Raw genomic sequence first — 25,459 nt, forward strand, 5'->3', positions numbered from 1 at the left:
CACGAAGGATTTCAACGAGGAAGTCCTCTCCGGCAATGTCGATTACACGAATCACATTGTCCCTCTCACTTCTAGCACATACAGAGTTCTCACGCTCGACCAAGACCCATTAGTGGCTAAGAGAAAGAAACGAGAGAGCTTACCTTTCCTACGCTTCTCAAGAAACCTCTGCAGAGACTTCCTTCGAAACATCGGCAAGTCTACAAGACGGACGAAAATTTTTCAGTTTTGAAGAGAAAACGCCAAAACATTGACAAATGGAACTGTTAAATTATTATCACCCCCCACCCTAAAAAAAATTAGAAATAACAATAACTCTAATCTCCGTTAAGATTATCGAGCACCTGAGGTTCATGGCCATGGTTTGAGGTATTGGATTGAAACGGTATCCGTCGAGGCCGATCCCAAGATTTGATCGATTCAACAAGGTTTGACTGGATCGTTGATTGGATCGCCCAATTTGGTTGTATCGGCCGATCCAATCCGATCCAACTCAATATTTTTTTATTTTTTCTTGACTTTTAAGTTTTTTTTTAGTTTTTTTATATTATCTTGACCGATACCAATCGATTTTGACCGATCCGATCTAGATAATATTGGCCGGTCCGATCCCAAGATCACAACACCCACCAACTCTAGCCGACACATGACCCGATCCATAAAAAACGATTTTGGGGGATGTTTTGACCAATCCTGACCGATTTGGATTGATCCGATCCCGATCCGAAAAGGTTCCTGCCATGATCAATCTCGAGTCCGATACCTGAATTTGGAACCTTTTCATGGCTCGAAGAAACTACGAGTTTTGGATCAGACTATTCGGTTTCCGCTAGTTTCATGATTCTCTCAGCCTAAACAAAAGAAAGCAATACAAGATGTGAACTTGTCATTGCTTCTCATGAGTGTTAACAGTTTTAATCGGAAATTTTTCATTCATTACCTGTTAAAGATCTATGAGAATTGAGAAAGAAATAAAACGGAAAAATACTCGTTAGTGGCGAGAACAAAATCCAGAAATCTATACATAGAAAAAGACTCATTTTTCGGTTACAAGGAATGTTGATGATATCAACACCTTTGTAAATAATTCTATTTCTTTATTTTATTTTATTTCCATCAAAAAATAAATAAACAAATTTTCTCATTGTTCTTATTCTACCCTCTACATAAATTGAAGATAACTATCATGATTTTCCCTGGAGATGGAAACAAAAACCCAAGGAATAGAAACCATGTCAGTTAAAGACGATAACAACCACTAGATGAGAGCCTGGACACCAAGTTGTTGCATTTCTCTTAACCTCCATACTGGGTAGAAGGCACCTTCCCCAAGCTCTTCTACATCCATTTGCTGCATAGCCCACGCGTAGTATACAGTGTGAATTGTATCCTGGAAGGAACAATGAATTCGGATTTTATTAAAAAAAAAAACACAATATTGAAAAGAGGAAAATCTAGGGTTTAAAGTGATGCAAAAGGAAAAACATGTTTTTTGGATGAGGGTAAAAGCTAAGAGCCAGTCAATGGGTTTGATCTTAAAAGTAGATCAACTCAACGAAGATATGAAGGACAAGCCGGAGGTATGTTGTAGGGTGAACAAGTTAGTAAATAGGGCTTTAGTCATCTGTAACATTGGAAATTGACAGATATCGGTAGATAATTTCAACTTAAACCAAACAAACAATAAAAATTATTAATTCCAATTCCAAAAATTAAAAAAAAGACTAATATTTCTATGGACAAACAAGGACCAAGAGATCTCAGCATCAAGCAATGTCTTATATGATAAGTGGTATCCAATAAAAATAAAGTTCACATGGCTTCTTCGGACTTTGCCATATATGGCACATCCCTTACTTAACCCCACCTCAGAGAACTCTGAAACTGTACCATGAGATGAAGTCTATCCAGATTTATTAAATCAGCACAGATGACTTTGGGCTGAACAACTCATCACAGCAAAATAGAACTGACCCAATCAAGTGAAACCCAACACAGCCAAAAAAACAAAGACTCAAACGCAGAAAATAAAATATTAAAAAAAATCTAATCACTAAATGACCACATCAGAGTCGGCCCATAGGTAGGCCCTCTTTGAAGTGTGAGCACCCAGTCGGAACCAGAACTAGTAACACGGGCGGGCATACATCATGCAACATCCTAACATAAAGTCAGCAGCTTGATGCCCTACAACAAAAATTATGAGCATGTACAATTGACCATTTTCTGGTCCATTATCAGTAAAACTTTGATCTTAATTCTATGGTCGCTTGCATTTTTTGATACCTCTACAAAGAGAAAAATATACACTGCATGACTGGAACAGAACAGACATAAAACTATGATAATAGTTATCATGTATGTGACAGGTATAGGGATGGAAGGCCCGGTTCCTACCAAGGGCATTCCCAAGGTTATTTATCTACCTGAAAGCAAGAAATTAACCATTTAGTCTGACATTTCTACTTTCTACCATGGCAGTCCCAATATTCGTCTATAAGATGGAAATATCATAGCATCCAATCTCATCAATATTCTCCAATTCAATAAATGCCATTCGAGATCATGATGAATGAAATATATTTTACATTTGGCAGGAATATGATAAAACCATGACAAGATTTGGTAAAAACAAAGATAGGTCACATGAACATTGTGTGTGTGCATTGATTAAAAAAACAAGATTCAGATTTTAACCCCAATCCCTTCTCTCACAGGATCACGCTCATTAAATGCTAGCATAGGATATGTGGAATAGATTACACATTCAATTGCAATAACAAGATCAAGAGCTTACCTTTCCCCCTTCTGTTATGGAACCATGTCTATCTCGCACACAGTAGATTTGTTGTGTTTGAAACTATGGCAAGTCAAAATGAAAAGCGCACATCAGCATCAGTTTTTACAACCATTAGTAGATATTTTTCTAATAACTGTCAATGAAATGCTTACAGCTACAATGATTATGGGAGAGCTTCCCATAAGTTTGGTCTCTCTAACTTCCACCTCAGATATATGTAAAATCTGCAATAAGGAATCATTCACAAACATTGATCAACAAAAAACAGTAATGATTATGCAATTTCATACATATCCTGCGAATTGTTCAGTTGAAAATCCAGGCATTTAAAGTTCTACCAACTGCTGCCTGATGACTGTTTGGAATTGGTTATTCCATAAACTAACCACAAGTACTAATCTTCTTAACATTGAATCCGATGTATACCAATAAAAAATTATAAACCGCTCCAACACAGACCAACCATAAACAAATACTTGACATGCAATTTGATCCCATACAGGTATTTGAAAACAACAAAAAGAAAGAAAAAGAAATTGAAAGGCAAAATAAGGCTTTCTAAAACATCAAGAGAGAGAGAGAGAGACAAAACTACTTAACATCCTTACAGAACACCAAACCGCCCCAGTTACATAAAAATGAATACAAACAGGCTAAACAAGTTCTACGGTAAATACTAATTCAATTCTTTAAATAAGTTCTACTGTAAATACTAATTTTTTTTTTTTGGTAAATGAATATATTACCGAACCCCAAGAGGGGGAAGGGAAAGGGAACCAAATTACAGGAGAAAAGGAAAGCGGGGAGGAGAGAAAAAGGGGGGGGGGGGCGGCCAGCCAGCCTACGCAGAGGAGGGAGGCCGCAAGAGGGCCATGTCAAGCCCCCAAAAAGTCAAAATATGCCAGTTTCTAAAGTTGTCCTTACAGCGTCTCTGCAGGATGCATCTAAGCTTGGAAGATACATCAGAGGAGATGGCTTTCCAAATCATGTCAAAGGATCTAGATTTGGAAGTCCATCTCCTAATATTCCTTTCCAACCAGATATGGTGAATTGCGGCGCTAAAAACAAGCTTCCCAATTGTGTCACATATTGAGTTCCCTGGAAAAGTTTTGAGCAACCAAAGCCATTCCCGGTCAAAACTGCGGGCTCTTCTAGTCCGAGGCCAAATAGATGACAAGACCTTGTTCCAAATGGTGGAGGTGAAGGGGCAGTCAAAGAAGAGATGGGTGATGTCTTCTCGGCCAATCCAGCAAAGGTTATAAGAGGGGGGGACAGGGATGGTGCGGTGGATGAGGAAGGCTTGAGTAGGCAGGCAAAGTCTGAGGGCTCTCCAAACAGTAAGGCTGTGACGGGGAATGTGGCCAGTAACCTAGACTAGGTTGTGCCAGGGAACAGGAGTGCTAGGATCTCTAGAGAGGTTCCAAGCAGAGGAGGAGGTGAAACAGCCTGTGGGGGAGGGGAGCCAGATTGCCTGATCCACTTGGTGGGGTGAGTTCGACTGGAGGGGGGGAAGAATTGCCCAGATCTGGGAGATGATGGTTGGATTAAGGGGAGGAGGTGGAGACCAGGATCTAGCGGAAATGAGGGCGGAGACATTGGCATTCTTTGGGAGGCCAGAGGAATAGATTGCTCTGGGGCCAAGCAGGTTGTAGAGGATCCCCAGAGGGTGCCAGGGGTCAAGCCAGAGGGAGGTGGAGGTGGAGGTAGAGGTGCCATCAGCTATGGAGAAGGAGATACCCTGGAGAGCAAGGGGACGGAGGGAGAGAATCTTACACCAGATCCAAGAGGAGTCAGCACGGATCTTGACTGTCCAAATGGAATCCGACTTAAGGAGACAAGATTGGACCAAGGTAACCCAAATGGAATCCTGGTGAGAAGAGATTTTCCCGAGGAGTTTGAGAATGCCCGCCCTATTACAATCACGAATGCGACGAAGGCCCAGACCGCCCTCCGATTTAGGAAGACAAATGGATTTCCAACTAGCCGGGTGGAGAAATCTGGGGGTGTCTTTCCCTTTCCAAAGGAAAGCACATAAGGTGCGTTCAATGACCGATATGGTAGAATTAGGGATGCTGAAGATACCGGTCCAATAGAGGTAAGAGGCTTGGAGGACCGAACGAATACATTCGAGTCTTCCAGCATAGAAGAGGAGCTTGCCTTTCCAGAGCTCGAGGCGCTTGCAAATGTTATCTAGCATAGAATTGCAATGATGGCTAGAGAGCCTGGCAGTGATCAAGGGAAGGCCTAGGTAGGTGACAGGGAGGGTGCCAATGGAGAAGCCAGTGAGTTGACGAAGGGTCTCTTTGGTAGTTTTTGGGATACCAGAGAGAGATTTTGGATTTAAGGAGGTTGACACGAAGGCCAGAGAGAGATTCAAAGAGGTGAAGAGAGTCCATAATGGCGGAGATAGAGGAGTAAGAGGCCTTAGAAAAGATCATCAGATCGTCTGCAAAGGCCAAATGAGAGAGATTGATGTGCTTGCATTTGGGAAGGGGAGATATGAGATGGAGGTCAGTATTAGCTTGGAGCCTCCTAAAGAGAGCTTCCAAGGCAAGGGAAAAGAGGAAAGGAGAGAGGGCAGCCTTGGCAGATGCCAACCTTGGAGTGGAAGAAACCTGCGGGGGTGCCATTGACAAGCACAGAGAAAGAGGGGAAAGAGATGCAGGCAAAAATCCAACGGACAAAGACTGGGGGGAAGCCCATGAGAGAGAGAACATCACAAATGAAATCCCAACAGATCGAGTCGAAGGCTTTGTGAAGATCGATTTTTAGGAGAGCCGCAGGGGAGTGAGACTTGCGGTCGAATCCTCTAACAATCTCGGAGCAGAGAATAATATTGTCCGCAATGCTTCGGCTTGAGATGAAGGCCGATTGGTTGGGGCTAATGAGGGAAGGGATGACAGCCTTGATCCGATTGGCAAGAATCCTGGCTATGAATTTATAGATGAGGTTGCAGAGGGAGATGGGTCTAAAATCAGACAGAAAAGTAGCCCCATCCTTTTTGGGGATAAGGCAAATGAAGGTCTGGTTGATCTAAGGAAGCTAACCCGGCTTGAAGAAGAAGCTGCGGATGGCTTTGAACAACTCGCCTTTAATAAAGTCCCAGCGGCTGAGAAAAAACCCTATGCTGAAGCCATCAAGGCCAAGAGCTTTATTGGCCTTGTGGGAAAGGATAGCCAAAGAGATTTCCTCATCGGAGGGAATGGCAATGAGGGATGCGGAGAGGGAAGGGAGGATGAATTTGTTGATGAGCCCCGGCGGGATAGGGGCAGGCGGGGGAGGGAGGGGTTGAAAAGAGAGGAGAAGGAGGAGGCAGCCTCTTTAATAGCAGTGGGAGAAGTGAGGTGGGTCCCATCAGCGGCAGTAAGATGGGAAATGGAATTAGAATTCTGCCTGGCTTTGAGGGAGCGATGGAAATAAGCAGAATTTGAATCTCCCAGTTCTAACCACTTGGAGCGGGATTTCTATCGCAGGAAGCTTTCCTCGATCAGGGAGAGGGATGAGAGCTCTTCGGAGAGTCTCTTTTCCTCCGCGGCAAAACCCGTGTTAAGAGGGTCAGATTGGAGCTTGATTTGGACCGAAGAAAGATCAGACCGACAAGAAGATAGCTTAGAAGGGATATTGCCAAAGGTGAAGAGATTCCAACTGCGAAGAGCCGCTTTGGTGTTGCGAAGCTTTCTAGCTAGGGCAATCAGAGGCAACGAGCGGGCCAAGACTGGGATTCTCCAAGCTTTCACGATAGTGTCATGAAAGAGGGGGTGAGAAGTCCACATGTCAAAGAATTTGAAAGGTTTGGGGCCAGACAAGGAGTAAGGCTGGATGTGGATGAGGCAGGGGCAGTGGTCTGAGAGACCTTGGAGAAGAAAGGAAGCATGGGAGTGGGGAAAGGAGGAAAGCCAGGCTTCATTAGCCAGGAAACGATCGAGCTTGCAGACAATGCGATCCGGGCCAATTCGACGATTGTGCCAAGTGTGAGGGGATCCAGACCAACGAAGGTCGTCGAGGCCAAGATCCTCAATGCAATCGTTGAAAGGATCCACCGCCGAGAGATCGATGGGTCTGCCCCCTAATTTCTCAAGCTGGGAACGGACCACATTGAAGTCTCCGTCGATTCCCCAGGGGAGGGAGTCCATACCGGCCTTGAGGAGGGAGAGATCAGTCCAAAGGGGCAAACGATCGGTGGCCTGATTGCAAGCGTACACCACAGAAATATAGAAAGGCGAGGGGGAGTTATGAAAGGAAAGACAGAGGTGGATAAATTGGGAAGAGGAGTGGATAAGGGAGATGTTAAGTTTGGAGGGGTCCCAGAGAATCCAAATCCTGCCCGACGGAGAGTAGTTATAATTGGAGAGGAAGGACCAGGAAGGGGCAATGGAGGCAACGATGCGGGACGCGTTATCTTGAAGGACACGAGTCTCAAGGAGGGCACAAAAGGAAGAATTGGAGGATTTGATGAATGATCTAAGTTCAAGGTGCTTGGCAATGGAGTTAAGTCCATGGACATTCCAGATAAAGCCAGAGAACATGGAGACTAGGGGGAAGGGGGGTGCACCGAAAACCTAGGAGGAGTGCTCCTGTGACGCCTGCGGGCATAGGCGACAGCAGGACAAGCAACAAGGGGCCTACAAGAGTGTAGAGCCAAAGCCACCCCAGGTAAGAAGGGGTGGAACCAAGCAGATCTGGCTAACTGAGAAGGGGAAGGGGGGGGAGGAGACGAAGGGGGTTCCAAGGAAGATGAGGGGCACAGAGGTGGACCGAGAGAGGGTTTGAGGGGCGCCAAGATGGTCTAAGGGAGAGGGGCTGTGGGTAAAGGGGGGAATGGGCTCAACAATGGGTTTTGGATTGTGGTAGGATTTTTGATATAAGTGGGTTGGGGGTTGGATAATAGGTAGGTTATAGGTGAAAAAGGATTTGGGCTGAGAAACGGGCCTCGGGTGGGCTAGGAAAGAGGGCTGAGAGGAAGTGGGGGAGGTAGGTGTGGACATGGGCCGAGAAGATGGGCCAAGCAGGGGATGGGCTGAAGCGTAAATGGTCTAAGAGGGTGAAGAGGAGGGGGTGGTGTGTGGGGGACAACTTGGGGGTAGGTAAAATTGGGGGTAAGGTTGTAAAAACACTAGGGGAGGGGGGATTAAAACACGACAAAGGGGGTGGGGAGTCAAACCTTGGCTGAAAAGCCGAAGATCTTTCACGCGAATGGCAAGAATTGCAGCCCAGGTCACTCGCAGAGACACAAATAGGCCTGGCGTTATCCAAATCCGGAAAGAAGGAGATATCAAGGTCCAACGGATCTTCAAGCTGAGGTAGGTGAGACGTCGAGAGCGACTGTTCAAGGATGTCCGTAGCTTTGCCGTTCTGTCCCAAGCATTTCTCAGCGACGGTGGCAGCGTCAATTTCAGGAGCAGAAATCGAGGGCTCGAGGAGAGGCGGAGTCTTGTCACGGCGGAAGGTCGTTTAGTGCTTCCGTCGACGGCGACGGGAAGAGGATCTTCCTCACCTAGGCTGGTTCACCAATCCTACGGGGCCTGCAGCATTCAACGGAACAGAAGCAGGGGTCGACTGAGAACCAGGGTCTGCAATTTCCATCCGATGAGGATTTGGGGTCGACGATGGAACCGAGAGAGAAGCTTGAGAAGTCACAGGGCCTGCTGGTTCCATCGGAGTAATTGTTGGGGTTGATGATGGAACCAAGGGAGGAACCTGAGAAGACAATGGCCCTGCTGGTTCCATCGGAGAAGATGCTGGCGTCGACGATGGAACCAAGGGGAAAGCCAGAGTAGCCGAGGGGCCTGCTGGTTCCAACGATGGAACCGAGGGAGTATTCAGGGGAGTTGAAGTCGCCGGCTCACCCACAGATGCTTCAGTTTGACTTGCGCTGGAGCACTCATTGGATCTGTGGCCAAAAATTCTGCAATGGGTGCAGTGAGGGGAGAGCCAGTCATACCTGACAGGCTGTTCAAAGGAGAACCATCTTCTTCCACGATTGAGATAGAGGAAGGAGGAGGGTTGTCAGCAGAGATATCAATGCACAGCCTAGCGAAAGAAAGCCTGTCCAAGTGTCGGGTGCGAGCATCAGAGTACAAGGCGAAGCCCAGGACAGAACCGATTCTGCTGAGGCAATCAGGGCTCCAGTACTGAAGAGGAAGTCCGAGAAGTGCAACCCACAAGGGAATAGTGCTGAGGTCGACCTTGTGGAGCTGGATGTAAGGGGTCCATTGGCGAAGGAAAATTGACTTGGAACCGACAAGCCAGGGGGCACCGTCCAGAGCTCGAGCTTTTACATCCTCGAAGAAGAACTTGAAGATGAAAACTCAATTTTCAAGTAGGTAGGTGTCCAAGGTGCCTTGAGCTCTCCACTGTTTGGTTAAGGAGGCTTTGACAATGTTGAAGGATGGACGAGATCCCAGGAACTGTCCAACCAGGCAGGACTGCCATTTAGAGATTTCAGGGGACAGAAGGTTATTTGGACAGAGGGCAAAAGGGGAGCCATCTTCAGATGAAGAAGGCTGGACGTAGTGTAGCGTGAGACCAGAGCTCAAAGAGGGTGAGGGTTGCGAAACGAGAGAGGCCCAGGATTGTGGCCCAAGGTGGGTAGGAGCAGGGGAGATGCTGGAGCCAGGAGAGGGAGGAGAGTTGGTGGTGTGAAAGGTGGTGGTGGGGGGGTTGTGGGTGGTAGGGGGAATGCTGGTACTGGGGAAAAAGAGACAGGTGGTGGCAGTTGACAAGGAGGCGGTGGTGTTTGGTGGGGAGGGAGGCGGAGGGAGAAGGGGGGGGGGGGAGGGCGGTGGAGGAGCTCATGTCATTTCACTCGTTCTTCTATTTTGTAATGCCTTTTCTGTGATTTGAGTACATTACATATCTTGAGGTTCTAAACATATCGTAAATACTAATTCAATTGCTTAGGAATCTCCTTTTTTTTTTCCCCTGGGGATGTGGATGGAACCAATCACAACCAAAAAGCCATGAAGAAAGTGCAGCTTCCCAGCAATGCACCTTGAGGAAAAAGAAAAGTAGGTGGAAGAAAAACATATCCTTACAAAAGGCCCAAACTTATGTCAAGATAGGCCCAAAAAAAAAACCTAGGAAAGGAGGCCAATTGGACAAAATGCTCATTTCACACTGGTTTTAACCAGGCAGCTTCCAAGTGATTCCACTCCCACAGCGCACACATACACAGAGATTAAGTCCTAAATTAGAGGTGGCAACTGGGCAAGGCAGGTTGAGTTAGGGTTTGTTGGGAAACATACCTGTCCCAGACCTGCCATCTTATAAAACGCAGATTGTAGGTGCACTCAAGGCCAACCCATTTATATTCAGGCAAGTTTGGGCAGCACATGTAAATATTTAAATACAAAAATTACCTAAAAATTGCTTAGTTTTAAGGCTATAAGGTTAGAGGACATGCATAAAAATCGCAATCATTGAATATGTTTCTCTCAATTAACCGAGACAGGCAGTTACCGTTTTTATCTGTAATTATCCTGTGCAACTCCCATATCAGACTGTGCGACCTCCCTGCTACGACTCCCACTCCACCTGTTACCTCCCTCCTTTACCACTATACATTCTCTTTCCCAGCCCTACATCCTCCCTCTGCTCCCACTCCTTTGGGTTTTTCTGGTTTCACGGTGGCGGTTAGGCACTCTGCTTTGTTTCAGCAGTTTTCAGGACCACCGATCCTGTGGGGCCATCAATCTCCACAAAAGAGTAGTTTGGGTTCTCATTGTCACAACCATTGGAGTCCCATTCCTTGTTTTCTTAGCCCACCAACACAAATCTGATCTTGGAGCCATATCCCACCTCTGATTGATTAGAAACTCAGACAACGGAACACACTCCCAAACCAAGAAACGGAACCCAACAATGTTGAAATGCCCAACAAATGCTAAAAACACATTAGATCTCGAAAACATGAAAAATATGAAAATCCATTTGAGGTTGCAATACCAAAAACCAGATCTCCCTGTCAGAAATCTCAGAAACCCTATTAAACTCTTTTTTCATTCCAAATCCAATGCAGCAAGGAAAGCACAAAGAGGAGTTAAAAGTTTTTTTTTTCCTTTGGGATAAGGTTCTACAAGCACTCAAGCAGAGGAAAACACCATTGTGGAGGAAGGTATCTGCAGTTGCGAAACTCTAAACCATGCGTCTTTTATTCAATAAATCCACCTATCCTTTTTAAGGAAACCTGGGTTTGGTTGAAAATCTGCATCAAACATCGCAACAAACTTGTAATTCACATAACCACAATTTATTGCAGATATGAGATTCCCAGTTTTGTAACTAGTTCTAAACAATGATGGTGGTAAATAACGTTACTCCCGACTTCCAGAGAAAGGGGAGAGAGATGCAACAGTGGACGGACGACAGGACTCAGCACCAAGTGATTGGGATGATGAAGATAGGAGGAGTTCTCACAGGGACATCGAGGAACCGGTCATTGAGTGAAAATTCATTGGACGATTATGATTACCCTCATCTCAAATCTACGGATACAATACAAGAAATATAAGAATAAGTTGGCAGAATGTACGCACTGCCACCACCACCCTAATTTTAATTATTATATTATGACAAAAATGTTAATTGGGCTAAACTGTATGGGAAACTGGTGGCAGTAGGACATAAGGTCTGGGGTTGATGGTGTTGGCCAGCCCATTTAATAATATAATGCAAGGCTTAATACAGATGTAATCAACCCTAGTTATAAGATAAAACCCCAATAAATAACAACAATAAACACTCCAAACGACCACAGCAACTTAAGATCAGACTACTGTTAACAGAAATAAAGAATTAGGCTGAGATTCAGAAAAATCTGTAACTCACAAAACCTGGCCCCAAAAGGGCTGTTCTTCTGATCGAAGGTAGCTTGTATGAAGTCTAATAAAACCCCAAAGCAGCTTGTTCTGACCAGAGGTTGCAGAGATAAGACCCCAATTAGAATTAGTCCAAAATAAGGGCTGAACTGGGAGAAATTGAATAACACCAAGCACAGGCCTTCAAAGGGCCTGATCTCCTGGTTGAGTGTCCCTTTTGGGGGGCCCAACAAAATCCCAAAAGCTTGTCTGAAACAGGTCACAGGAGGGGGAGATCTTGGTGATCGATCGCTGCCTAGAATTCTCTCCCAAACTGAATCCGATGGGTCTGTTTGGTGTCTCCTAGTCTTCGATCAGCAACTCAGTTGGATGATCAGTATAATAACTCCAGGGGGCCTCGTATAGCAGCAGTCACACAAATAAACCAAAGAAATAGAGAATAACAGAAGAGAGTAGAAAAGAACTTGATAGGTGTGGATGGGGTAGGCTCTCTCAGCCTTGGGTCTCTCACCCATAGCTAAACCAGCTGTTGAACAATCTATCTCAGATTTAGAGGTTGCAAGCAAGCCTCAAAATTTCATTAATTAAAAGTGTAGAACATTACAACCGATGGACCCTTTATATAGCTTGGCCCAAGCTTCTCAAAATAGAAAGTTTAAAATTAAACAACTAAAACCAAAAGGAAATAACATAGAATTACAAAGTATTCAAGATAGGAAACCACTTGTCTAACAAGTACTTACTAATCTAACTTGCTTGCTTGCTAAGGAAATATCATAGGAAATAAAAATAGAAACAAATCAGTCTTCTAGAAGCTCCAACCGATCACCCTTCCTTGCTGCTGACTTGGCCTCCTAATAAGACAACATAGGGGACAGATTTGGTCTTCTAGAAGGGCTGGGCTGGACCAATCTAAACCAGGATCCATTGGACCAGCTGCTGGTCCTGGTGCCCCTTCTTCCTCCTGCAGTATTGTAGCCCAGTGAAGGGATCTACATCAAATAATCAGGCAACTGGGCCAAACCACATAACTTGGCATCTATTAGTTGGGCTTCATTTAAGGTGGGCTAGGTGAGCAGGGCTGGAATTTGCTGCCCCTAGCGTAAATAGATGCAATAGCAGAATATGACTCAGGTGCCTGACTTGAAATGGCTGGGAATTGGAATAAATCTGTACTGATAATGAAAAGAAGGGTGAAATTATCACAATGTTCTTCAAAGTTCCCCAATCAGCTCTCCAGAAGGAAAGCTAGCTGCAGGTCCTCACTTTTCAGGGGGAGATGGGATTTCCAATTCAACACGAAGCAGGGGTGACTGCATACATCTGCCCCTCCCCATCATACATAAACTACTTATTCAATACTGATCTGCACTTTCGTTCTGATGGGCAAGCTAGATAGTATTATGTTGGTGTATATAAATAAACTTCCTAATCATAAGAACAATTTTATAGCCAAGAGGTCCTCCACACAGAAAAAAGCCCACATAGAGTAATACCCGTGCTCAATATACAATGGTAATTTGGACTTTCCACTGTTGCCTTCTGAGTCAGCAGCCAACTGGGGATCTTGATTTTTGATGCGTGATCACTTAATTACGAGGTGAGTTTATGATCTTATAAGAAAGTTGATGATTTTATGAGTTGGTAATGTAGTTCTAGAATAGGAGATAATCCTACTAGGAGCCAGGTAAAATCAGGTCCTGATCGAGTCTGCTGTTTGGGGCAGATTTGGGGCTGTTTAGGGCAAATTTAGGGTTTAGGCTAGGGTTAGGGGTGAATGTGATATATGGTAATGATCAGCAGGTCTAGGGGATTATTTTGTTATAAAAATATTGGGATTTGGATGAGTTTAAAATTTCTGCAGAATTAGGGTTAGGGTTTCGGGTTTTAGAAATTAGGAAAATTTACCAAAACTAGGGTTTAAAGTGGGATTTATGACCAGCGCTTGAGGTCGAGTGTGAGGGACAAGGGAATGGAAGTTCGGCTGTGATTTGAAGGAATTCTGACCGCTGAACAAGTCTAAACAGAAATTACGGTTTTTTTGGGTTTTAATGGAGAAGAGGGAATTAGGGTTGGACCGTTGGACAGATCTGATCAGGCCCAAAGCTGGATCAAGTGAAAGGGTTGGGATAAGGATGCTATGCCTGAATTTTGGGTGAAAGGATAGGACTGGACAGAGCTTAGCAGATCACTAAGGTATGGAAAGGACTCTACCACTAAGTAGTCTATTTAAAATAAAAGATTACAAGATAAAATCCCAACTAATAAAAAACTTTAAGAGATTAAATATACTAATGGACCTAAAAAACCCCATGGAGCGGTTCATCTTCACATGGATACCTAAATGGGTTTGGGTCGGTCCAAGACATTGCACCTGCATCAGGTTGTGGTGAGTAGGAGAGAAAAGAAAGAGAGATGGAGAGAAAGAAGGAAAGAAAGTGAGTAGGAGAGAGAAAATAGGAGAAAAAGGGAAGGAAGTGGAGAAGTAAGAAAAGGAAAAAAAAACTTGAAATTAAGAGGGTATCCGAGAATGAATTGGAGAGAGAGTGTTTGCGGTAGGAAAGGATGGAAAAAAAGGAAAAACCATGGAAGAAGAAGATCCTATCAAACAAACTATTGAGGTGATGCAGGTCCAAGCACTAGGAAGAAGAAGAAATAGTCCTTAAGGGACTGATTGTTGGAGCCTTAGAAGAATTTTCTTTTCTATACTTAGTTTTTTTTTTTTTTAGCAGCAAGCATAAAGCTAATTTTTATTAATCAAATTCGTATTCAATGCTGGCCTCCCTTAGAAACTTATATAGAAGACTCAAAAATAGACTTAGACACTAAAAAGTAAAGGCCTAACCCTATCCCTAACCTATTAGGTAACTTAAACTGACTAGGAAACTAGAATACTAAAGGAAATAGACTCAAAACATGGCTGGACTTATAGAATCCTAATCCAGCCCAACTTACATCACATGACCACTTACGTTGTCAAATGACCACTTAACCAAGTCACATGATCACTTAAATTGAACCAATTGGATGCAACCAAATTTGAACCGGTTCAATTAAAAAACATAAAAATAAACTAAGTACTAGGCTAATCCCATATGCAACCTATGTACCCTTAGTTTAGGCTCATTAAAGTGGCCTAATACATAGAAAACCCTTGGGAACAAAGGCCCAACATGTATATAACCGAACCCTAGGCCTATTTCCAAAGAAATAAGCCAATTTCTATGATGAACCTGCATAAACTCTCCACAACTTGAAAAAATTCGTACTCGAATTTTGCAGTGATGGGGGCGAATCAACATGTGATCAGCAACTTTGACCATCCCCAAACAAAATTCCGATGAGACAAGAACATTGGGATAAAGTCTTCAATGCGTGGAGCTTGCTCTTCGAAGAACCATGGTGGCATAACAAACTCTATGTGTTCTTTCTTTGAATCAGTAGCAACTGTCAATGTCTCGTCCATAGAGCCTTCAGTGTTAGCAACCTTCTCATCTAATGCATGAGACACAAGCTCCACCTCTTCAAGAACACCATCTTGAAGGTCATTGTTTTCCTTTGGAATGCTCTCAATCAACTTTTCATCTTCTACTGTTTCAGCTTTGTCTACTTTGTTCTCTTCAATGTATACCTCTTCAGTAGAATCTTCTACAATTGTATTTTGGACCTCCACATCAATTTGATGGCCGAGCTTCTCAATTATGATCTCAACTACTGGTGCAGCTTGGTCTACTTGAATTTCTTTAGCTATCAGTTCTTGAATCTCTTCAACACAAACTGCCTTAGTAGAATCTTCTGTTGGTACATCCCCATTGGTGAAACTTCAAACACAGTCGATGCCACTTGCGTTTGAGTTGACATGTTTGGCAGTCCCTGTGGTTGTACAGTCGATGTGGTCACCTTTGGTTGTAACCCTTTTAGAGTAAACAGATGGTATAGACGGTGTCGATCAGGTAGGACACACGAGTTGTTTTCAAGTTCAATCCAACCTTGTCGCTCGCCCAACCAATTACAACCTACTGCAATAACACTCCTTGGAGATGGTACCGGCTTACACCAAGCACCGGAAGAGTATGGAACACTCAAATTCAACAAAGACTTGACCTGTAGGCATGATGCAAATGTCTCCTGACTGGGACAACATATCCACCACGGATTGTGAAATAATGTTGTTACGTCGCCTCTCATCAACAATTAATATGGCTGTGCTCCCATTGGGTAGACGAACTCGGGTCTTAAAAATGAATGGAGGTGGGTCTTTCGAGGCTTGGTTGGAGCTTCCCACCACCATTGCTTTGATACCAATTAATGTAGTCCTAGATAGGTAGGAGACCTACTAGGAGCCAGATAACAGGATCAATAGCAAAAAGGGGTTACTGGTTCGAATGCACAGCACTAGGTTTTAGGTTAATTCTAGGGTTTAGGATGGGAATTTGGGAATGGATCTTATATGGCTTTAATGTGCAGGTCTAGGGTGCTTTTATGGCATATAAATAATAGGATTTGGGAAGGTTTTAAAATTCTGCAATTTTGGACAGAATTGTGTTGCAGGTTTTGGGCTTTAATGGAGTGAAGAAATGGGGGGGTTGTAGAGAAGACTAAAGGCCTGGTTTAAGGACAAGTGTAGGGAGTGATGTGGGGGACATAGGCTGGAAGTAGGGTTCGAAACTGATGGCTAAATCTACAGTTATGAGGGAGTCCTAGTTGAGGTAGGAGTTGCAGGTTTAATGGAGAATTAGGATTTGATGGATGGAGGGGGATGTAAATTAGGTCTAAGGGAAAGGTAATGGCGGTGGAAGAAGGTTTTAAAATAACTTGCAGGTTTAAACTTACTGTAAAGCAGAAATAACGGCAGCAGATTGATATCTTGAAGGAACCTCCCGATCTTCATGATGCAAGGAGTCGCAGGAGTCCACCTACCCTTTACCACCTTGAGATCCACAAGGATGTAAGAACTCACAGAGGAGCAGAGGCAGCAGCACGATGGCAGCAAACAATGCTTGAAAGCAGGACATAGTGGGGGAGCCTGCCCACGATTGCTATATTTATAATAAAAAAAAAAGGGCCAAAGGCCTTACAGATATTCAAATCTAGATTAGGAATCCCAGATCTAATTCCCAATAAAAAAACAACTCCACCCTCTTAAAATCGTGGAGGGGAAGTATAAAACAAAGTTTTTAAACAAAATTAAAAGATGCTCTCTAAGAGCCAATAGAAATAAAACAACAGCAAATAATAAGAAAGAGTCACTTAAATTGGACCATTGGTTGGACCGGTTCAATCTAAGAGCTCAAAAAAAAAAAAAAACTAAGTACAGAAAAGAAAATTCTTCTAAGGCTCCAACAATCAGTCCCTTAGGACTATTTCTTTTTCTTCCTAGTGCTTGGACCTGCATCATGAGGCAACTACTTCAATCCTAGATCTAAGACCAAATTGCAAGAAATCACAATTGATTGATCGTACAAAGGGGATGGTCATAGGGTTTGATTTTTCTGTTGTATGGACGAATCTGTCGGATCATAGGAGATTGATTGTACCTCCCTATAGACCTAGAATTTTGATGTGAACATTTTAGAGAATGTGGATGACATGTAAAGGAATCTCTCTACCTAATTTGGGCTTATTTTGATTTTGTTTGATAGGGTAATAAAATACTGCACTTCCGACTGATGTACTGGGAAGTCTGGGATCACAAACTGGAACCCAATCTTGGGAAAATTATAACTGGAACTTATAAAGAGAATTTTAATGTGATTTTTGGTCGGTATGATCTTTATTTGAATTTCTATTATCTCATAAAAAATTTGGAACGTTTTTAAATGGGAAAAGGTGGATTCTGATATCATCTTACCACTGTGTATAGAAATAGACTGATTCTGAACACAGTACTTTAGGAGATTGGTTACCCGACCTAGGGGTTGATTCTGAGTTTAAATTTTTTAGAGATATTATTTTTGTGTCTAGTTTAATTATAATCAGTTTGGAGGTATGTTGGATTTGTGAGCTATTTGTTTCACATTTAATGGTTTCAGTCCACAAATTTCGGTAGAATCTATGTACTGAACTTGTGGGTCATATTTCGCTAACAATGACTAAGAATTTGAAGTTTAAATTTTGAATTATTGTTAACCTATAAGTCTACTGTTATTACAAAAAAAATTGGAAAACTTTTTAATGCCGGAAGAGGAATTTCTATACTGATTCCATTTGTCACGTAGATTCTTTCAAAATTTCGTTGGAATAGTATAGGACTTTAGGAGGGGGGAGGCGTATTTGATTATATAAGAATATATTCAGTAATATATTAATAATGAATACGTGTGTATGTAATAGACAGCTGAGGTTATTTTACTTTGAAAGATAACATAATCAATATTTGGAGTGGCATCAAGGTAAGTGAGATTAACAGAACCCTATGTAGTATTTTATATAAATCTTTTCTTTGATTTATTGTTCTATTAAATGACATAATTGATATAGCATGAATGATTTTGGATATGTTTTGCTTTATTCTAAAAAAGAATGCATAAATGTTTTAGACCCAATGTTTTCATGGATTTGTATTGGATGATTTGTTACCGTTGGATTGCGACCCTTCCAACAGAGGGATAAATGTTGGGGTGGAATTTTGAGCATAGGAGTGAAGCGTGAGCCTGACGTTTAAGGACTTCGTCCAGTTCAGAGAGCCTAGAGCTTGACACTCGCATTTCCATTTTGGTTGGATAAGAAGACCAATGGTGAGACAAGAGCATACGTTTAAGGAGCATGGGTTCCCATCCCTAGGAGGCTGTTACCGGTTCAGTGAGCCTGAGTTCTCTTCCCAATGACTATGTTTTATAATATGATATGTAACCTATGGCAGTACCACAATATGGACCTTATTGAAATGAATAATTGAACTTTTTGTCTTGTAATTGTTGAATCTTTTTAACATAACTTGAATGGTTTGAAATGTGTCAAATTCATGTTTTTGAAACTGCATACGGGACGTTTAAGGACTTTGTCTGGTTCCGAGCCAAGAGCTTGATGCTCGCATTTCCATTTTGGTTGGATAAGAGGGCCGGGGGTGAGACAAGAGCATACGTTTAAGGAGCATGGGTTCCCATGCTTAGAAGCCTGTTACCGGTTCTGTAACCCAAGAGCCTGAGTTCTCTTCCCAATGACTATGTTTTATGATATGATATGTACTCTTTGGCAGTACCACAATATGGACCTTACTGAAATGAATAATTGAACTTTTTATTTTGTAATTGTTGAATCTTTTTAACTTAATGGTTTGAAATGCTTCAAATTTATGTTTTTGAAACTGCATATCAAACATGTTTTGAAAAGTTTACTGATATTAGAAAGTTCCTATGATTTATCGATATTATGATTTTGTTTCCCCTTACTCACTAAGTTTTCCTAAGCTTAGTATCTTTTCATCTGATGTTGAGGAGGAACCTTTTCAGTGTGAGGAATAATGGCAGTTGTTGAGGAAGATGGACTCCAAAATGAGGATATTTAGAGATTTTCATTTTTTCTTTTAGTTTTAATTATGTAGATGGCTTTGGATTTGACTTTTCGGTTACTTCAATTTTAGTTACGAGTTTTGATCAGTTGAGATGCAATTGAGATTACTTTCATTTATAGTTGTAGTATAACAAGCACATTTGAAATTAAACAATGGAATTTGAGATTACTTTGGATATTTAAGCTTAGTTTCATGGTGATGACAATAGTTACCATTTTAAGTCTTCCGTAGTGTATGTGTATGAGATTGAGTAGATCCAAGTGACCATGGTTCGATATTTGGTTCACCTTAAACCATATTACGATCCTGTGTTTTGTGTGACGCCCTTGCCCTTGGGCTGGTTTTGGGGGCGTTACAAGAGATGGTATCCACTTGTAACACCCCCAAAACCAGTCTAGGGATAAAGGTCATTACTCGAAAACACAGGATCGGAAATGGTTTAGATAATGAACCGAAAATTTAACCATAATTTCTTAATTCCAATTAATCCTCATCATCATCACAAATATAAAGAGCAAAAAACTTTAAATGACAATTAATCATTATTCAACTCAGTTGTCTAAGCTCAAATATGTTGGTGACACCACAACTAAAAGTGAAAATAATCTCTATTAAATCTCAATTCTTCAAATTCTTATATAAATAAATGTATCTGAATCAAAATCGAAAACCATCAACAATTGTTCCAACTATAAGAAATTAAGTTGAAAAGATCAAATATCATAATTTTGAGCATTCAACAACCACAGTGCACTCTTCACAATAACAAGATTCTTGTTCAACATCATCTTAAAAAAAAAAACTAAAGGAGTAAGCTTGGGAAAACATAATGAGCAAGGGGAAACAAAACCATAATATCGATAAAGCATATGCTATTTCAAATATCAAAAAATATTTCAAATCACATTCAATATGCAGTTTCATAATACAAATCAAATTAATCAAATCATGTTATAAAACTTAGAAGTTTACAAACACAGAAATCCCGTCATTCACCTCAAGAGAAATCCACAAATAAATGTAAAGAGCTCGAGGGAAAAGATCAGTGGCTTTGGCTCATGTAGTCCAGTACAAGGCTCCTATGCAGGGAAAAACCTTGCCCTTATGTAGTGTTCTGCCTCACCATCTTCCCACTATGACTCAATTCCAATCCACCCAATGAGCTTAGAAGTCAGTGGGAGACTCACGTAGTTTGGTACAAGGCTCCTATGAAGAGGAAACCCACCCTTTGTTCTAAACCCACCACAACATCAACTTGTGTTGGTAAGGGTAGCAGTCCAATGGTAACAAATCATCAACACAAATCCATGAAAACCATTGGGCCTAAAACATTTATGTATTCTTTTTATAATAAAACAAAACATATTCCAAAATCATTCATGCTATATCAATTATACCATTTAATACAACAGTAAATCAAAAAAGAGATTTATATAAAACAATACATAGGATTCTGTTAATCTCACTCACCTCGATGTCGCTCCAAATATCGATTACATTAACGTTCAAAGTAAAACAACCTCGGCTGTCTATTACATATACGTATTCATTATTAATACATTACCGAATATATTCCTATATAATCAAATACACATCCCCCCTCTAAAAGTCCTATACTCTTCCAACAAAATTCTGAAAGAATCTACGTGAAAAATGGAATCAGTATAGAAATACCTCTTATGGCATTAAAAAGGTGTACAATTTTTTTTGTAATAAAGAGGGCAAACCTTGGTGCAACGGTTAAGGTTGCTCCATTGTGACCAAGAGGTCATGGGTTCGAGTCTGGAAACAGCCTCTCTGCAAAAGTAGGGGTAAGGCTATGAACATTATGACCCTTCCCAAATCCAGCAGTGGCGAGAGCCTCGTGCACTGGGTACACACTGCACTACAATTTTTTTTCAAATAACAATAGGTTAACAATAACTCAAAATTTAAACTTCAAATTCTAAGTCATTATTAGCGAAATATGACTCACAAGTTCAGTACATAGATTCTGCCGAAATCTATGGACTGCAACCATTAAATGTGAAACAAATAGCTCACAAATCGAACATACCTCCAAATTGATTATAATTAAACTAGACACAAATATATCCATCAAAAATTTTAGACTCAGAATCAACTCCTAGGTCGGGTAACCAATCTCCTAAGGTACAGTGTTCAAAATCAGCCTATTTTTGTACACAGCGGTAAGATGTATCAGAATCTTCACTTTCTAATTTACTTATGAGATAATATAAATTCAAATAAGGATCATTCCATCCAAAAATTACATTAAAATTCTTTGTACAAGTCCAGTTATGATTTTCCCAAGATCAGGGCCCAATTTGTAATCTCAGTACATCAGTCGGAAGTCCAGTATTTTATTACCCTATCAAACGAAATCAAAACAAATCCAAATTTGGAAGAAACATTCCTCTACATGTCATCCACGTTTTCTAAAATGTCACATCAAAATTTTAGGTCTATAGGGAGGTACAAATGTACAATCAATATCTCATGACCTAACAAATCTGTCCACCAGCAGAAAAATCAAACTCTAACACCAACCCCTTTGTACAATCAATTAATTCTAATTTCTTGCATACCATAATTTGGTCCTAGATTCTTACCCGGAAAAAAAAAAATTGGCCTTAGATCTAGGATTGAAGTACTTACCTTAAGTAGGTGCCCATAGGAAACTCCAACTATCTGAGTTGAAAGAGCTTAGGAATGAAGTATATGAGAATGCCCAGATTTACAAGGCAAAAACCAAGGCTTTCCATGATAGGAACATTTTGAGAAAATCTTTTGAGGTAGGTCAGAAAGTTTTGTTGTACAATTCTCGTTTGCACATCTTTCCAGGTAAGTTGCGCTCTAGATGGGATGGCCCCTACATTGTTCAGACTGTTTATCCTCATGGGGCTATTGAAGTTGCCAATCCAAGTACAGGTGCTACTTTTAAGGTAAATGGCCAACGTTTGAAGCCATACATTGAGATGCCCCAGTTGAGGAAGAGGTCATGGATCTCCATGAGCCTCTTTACCTTGAAAACTAACTTCCAGGTATGTATCCCCTCCCTTGTCCTTATTCCTTTTTTTCTGCATGCATTGAGGACATTGCATGAATCCAGTGTGGGGGAGGGGGGTGTTGGACTTAATTGGTGAAGTTTGTGAATTTTGATTGTAGCGGTAGTTTATTTTGTGCATACGCTCTTTGATTGCGAAGCAAGAGAGAGGGAATTAGGTGCCCTAGCATGCGAAATAATAAAAAAAAATCCATTTTCAAGGACGGTAATGGGTATGTATCTGGTGAGAGGGGCTGAATTGAAAAATATGAGCACTATTTTGTTTGATGGCTAGATTCCTCTGTGTTTTATAGACCCCTTGATCTTTTGGCTAGTAGTTGAGACCAATTTGTTTGTGGCAAGGCAGGCATGAAAGTGAAAGTGAATGAAAAAAAAAAAAAAAAAACAAAAAGGAAAGTGGAATTCCTTGGGACTAGACAGGGCACTGTTGCCTCAGGAAGCAGGGTGACTTGTTCGAAATTCCTTGGAAGGAAACTCAAAAAAAAACTCTTGCATCAATGTTTCAAAGTCTTTATAGATACATGCAAAAAGCGAAGCTACCAAGTATTTGGGTGTCTAGTGTATGCTCCACCATGTAATTCAGAGAACAGTAGTGGAGTAGAAATAGAGTTTACTGTTGTGAAAGAAAAGCTATTACCTTAATGCCTGAAAAAAAAAGTATGGTAAAAAATGCTCAAGCCCGAATCTTTGGTTCCATCGATGCTATGAGTGGTTTACTTGAAGGTGAGTAGTGTTCAGAAGATATGAAGAGATCCCTTAATCTTGATGCATGCTTGTTACTTGAATTGATGTGGGGTGATAAAATTCAAGTGTGGGGGAACCTTTGGCTCCTAGATCTTTAGTTGAGCACTTTTTGAGATTATATGCATTATCCTACTTGTGCCATGATTAAAATTTGCAGCATTCTTTTTCTAATTGAATTTTGGGTGTACATTCACTGCAAACACCCACGAGACACAACTCGTCCACTAAGGCTAACCTAGGGGTTTAAAGGCTTGTTGCACATGCTAAGTGCAACCGTGATTCCTACGAAAGCGAGTAAGGTTTTTTTGCATTCTAGGTTAGTTTTTCTTTTTGTTTACTTGAGGACAAGTAACGTTCAAGTGTGGGGGAATCTGATGAGCACATTTATGTGTGAAATCTTAAGGCATAAAGCATACATTTTACCACATTGGACAGAGTTACTCGGTGCTTTCTTGTGCTTTTCAGGTTTTTGGGCTATTTATTGCTATTCTGGACTATCGGAGGCTACATCTCCAAATTTACACATAAAGCTGCCCAATGTTTTTGCATGCCTGTGTTCAGGGCTAAATTTTGAGCAAGATGGATGTGACGGAATTCAATTAAGCATCCGTTTAGGCCTCCATGCAGTTGATTGTTCTTTTCAGGCCAAGAAAGGATAATGGGTCAGAAAAGAGTTGGAATGCAAGCCCAAATCCATTCTGCCACTTCCCAAGGATATTTTTGACATTAAAGAAGGCATTTCTAATCAATAGTGGAGATCTACTGCAATTACAGGACCATTTCGGTAGTTTTTCATTCTTGAAGAGAGAGAAGAACTGCTACCCACATGGGGGAGACCCACACTGCCTCATGCCCTCCGCAACTTTTGAAGGCCCACAACACTGTCCACGATTTTTTAAGGTACACCAGGGTTCCACGATTTTTAGAGGGTGCACTCTGTACATTTTTTCTAGAGGACAGCTTTGGTATTTAATTAATTGATTGAGTGGAAATCCTAGTCATCATCTTCACTCTCTCTCTCTCCTCCAACTTTCCAAGGGCACTTTTGGAATTCTACTTCGGATAGATTTCTTTTGGAGAAGATTCTCTCATCCTTGGAAGGTTGAAAAGTCAAAGATGCCTTGATCTCATTGCTTAGAGAAGACACCTACAAAGATAAGGAAGCACAAGTTAGAATTAGAAAGTTACTTTTTGAAAAATAGAAGGTTTATATAGCTATGATTCTTATCTCTCTTAGTTTCTATTTTTTTCTATTTTTCTTAGGGATCAAGTCTTATTGTAAAGGAAGGAGAAGGGAATATTCCCTTATTTTTGAGATCCTCTCTCGTCTCCTCTCTCCCCTCCACGATTTTAGAAGGAGGAAGCCCTCAAAACCATGGAGGTCTCTCTCCCTCTTCTCCCTTCTCCTCTTCCCCCTATAAATACCCCATACTCTCTCTTGTAAACTAGTTCAATTCATTAGTGAAATTTCTTCTTCTCTTCTTCCAGTTTTCGGCTTTCTAAGTTCTAGTTTGATTTTCTGATTTTCAATTCCATTGTTGTAATGCTTTTGATTCATGCTTTAATTTTATGCCTTCAATATGGTTGTAATAATTTAATTCTAATTTAGTTTTAAAGCTTTCTAGTCTAGGCTTCTAATTCTAGTGAAAAGAGTTAGAGACTTGGAAGAGAAAGTCATGCAATGATTATTCAAGTGTTCAAGCTTCTTCAACTACATTCATGCAAGGCCTAATTAAATCATGCACTTTCAACTTTGGTAGAAGGGAGTATCAATTTCTTATTTTTATTTTTATGTTCTTCTTCTTAACCTCTTAATTCTTCTAGTTTCTAATTTCTTCTACTTATTCTCTACCTCTTTCTTCTTCTATTAGTTTTATTTTATTAGTATTCTCATCTCCATTAATCCCTCCATTCTAGTAGGACTCTCATTCTCCACTTTTTATTATATTTCTCATTCTCTACCTCTCTAATTCAATCATGCTTTTAAGATTTTTATTTTTTATTCACTATTATTATCATGCATTATGTTAGAATCTTAATTTAATTAATTTTGTTTTAATTTCAGATTTGGTAGCGCCATTTCAAGTGTGAGAAGCAAACAAATTTCAATCCGGTTCAAGCCCCTTGGGGTTTTACATCTCTAATCTCTTAATCTCATTCTCCCTCTCTCATCTCTTTCTTTTATTTTTTATTTTTTTTTGTGGTTGTGGTGTGTGGCTGCAATTTATTCTTTCAAATCCGCGTTAGTATTGATAGGTTAGATGCTTATGTGTTAGGACGCCAATTCAATTCCTTAGATGCGTAATTTCAATAGATGCTTATGAGTTAGGACGCATTAATTTAATTATCATTAGTTTAGTCCACCACTTTAATTAATTTGGTTCACTTTGCATTGCTTTTAAGTGAGCAAAATAGAGTGGCGTACATCTCCTTGAGTTCGACCCGTAGCTACGATTGATCCGTACGCTTGCGGTTATTATTGGCCTACTCTTTTTAGAGACGCTTTTACTTCTTGCAAA

The 25,459-nt window shown here is 41.2% G+C and overlaps 1 protein-coding gene across 1 annotated transcript in view; it reads right to left on the reverse strand.

The window, feature by feature from the left end:
* Positions 1–1,133: 1,133 nt before the first annotated feature.
* LOC122644571 (mitochondrial import inner membrane translocase subunit TIM44-2-like) overlaps positions 1,134–25,459 on the reverse strand; it is a 35,572-nt gene continuing 11,246 nt past the window's right edge. Inside the window, exons 12-14 of the mRNA XM_043837949.1 lie at positions 2,953–3,024; positions 2,798–2,860; positions 1,134–1,390 (exon numbers count right to left, since the gene is read on the reverse strand). Of these exons, the coding sequence (XP_043693884.1) occupies positions 1,259–1,390; positions 2,798–2,860; positions 2,953–3,024 (267 nt within the window). The 3' untranslated portion in view covers positions 1,134–1,258. The remainder of the gene's footprint in view (positions 1,391–2,797; positions 2,861–2,952; positions 3,025–25,459) is intronic.

This window comes from Telopea speciosissima, chromosome 11 (genome assembly GCF_018873765.1).
Source record: "Telopea speciosissima isolate NSW1024214 ecotype Mountain lineage chromosome 11, Tspe_v1, whole genome shotgun sequence".
Lineage (NCBI taxonomy): Eukaryota > Viridiplantae > Streptophyta > Magnoliopsida > Proteales > Proteaceae > Telopea > Telopea speciosissima.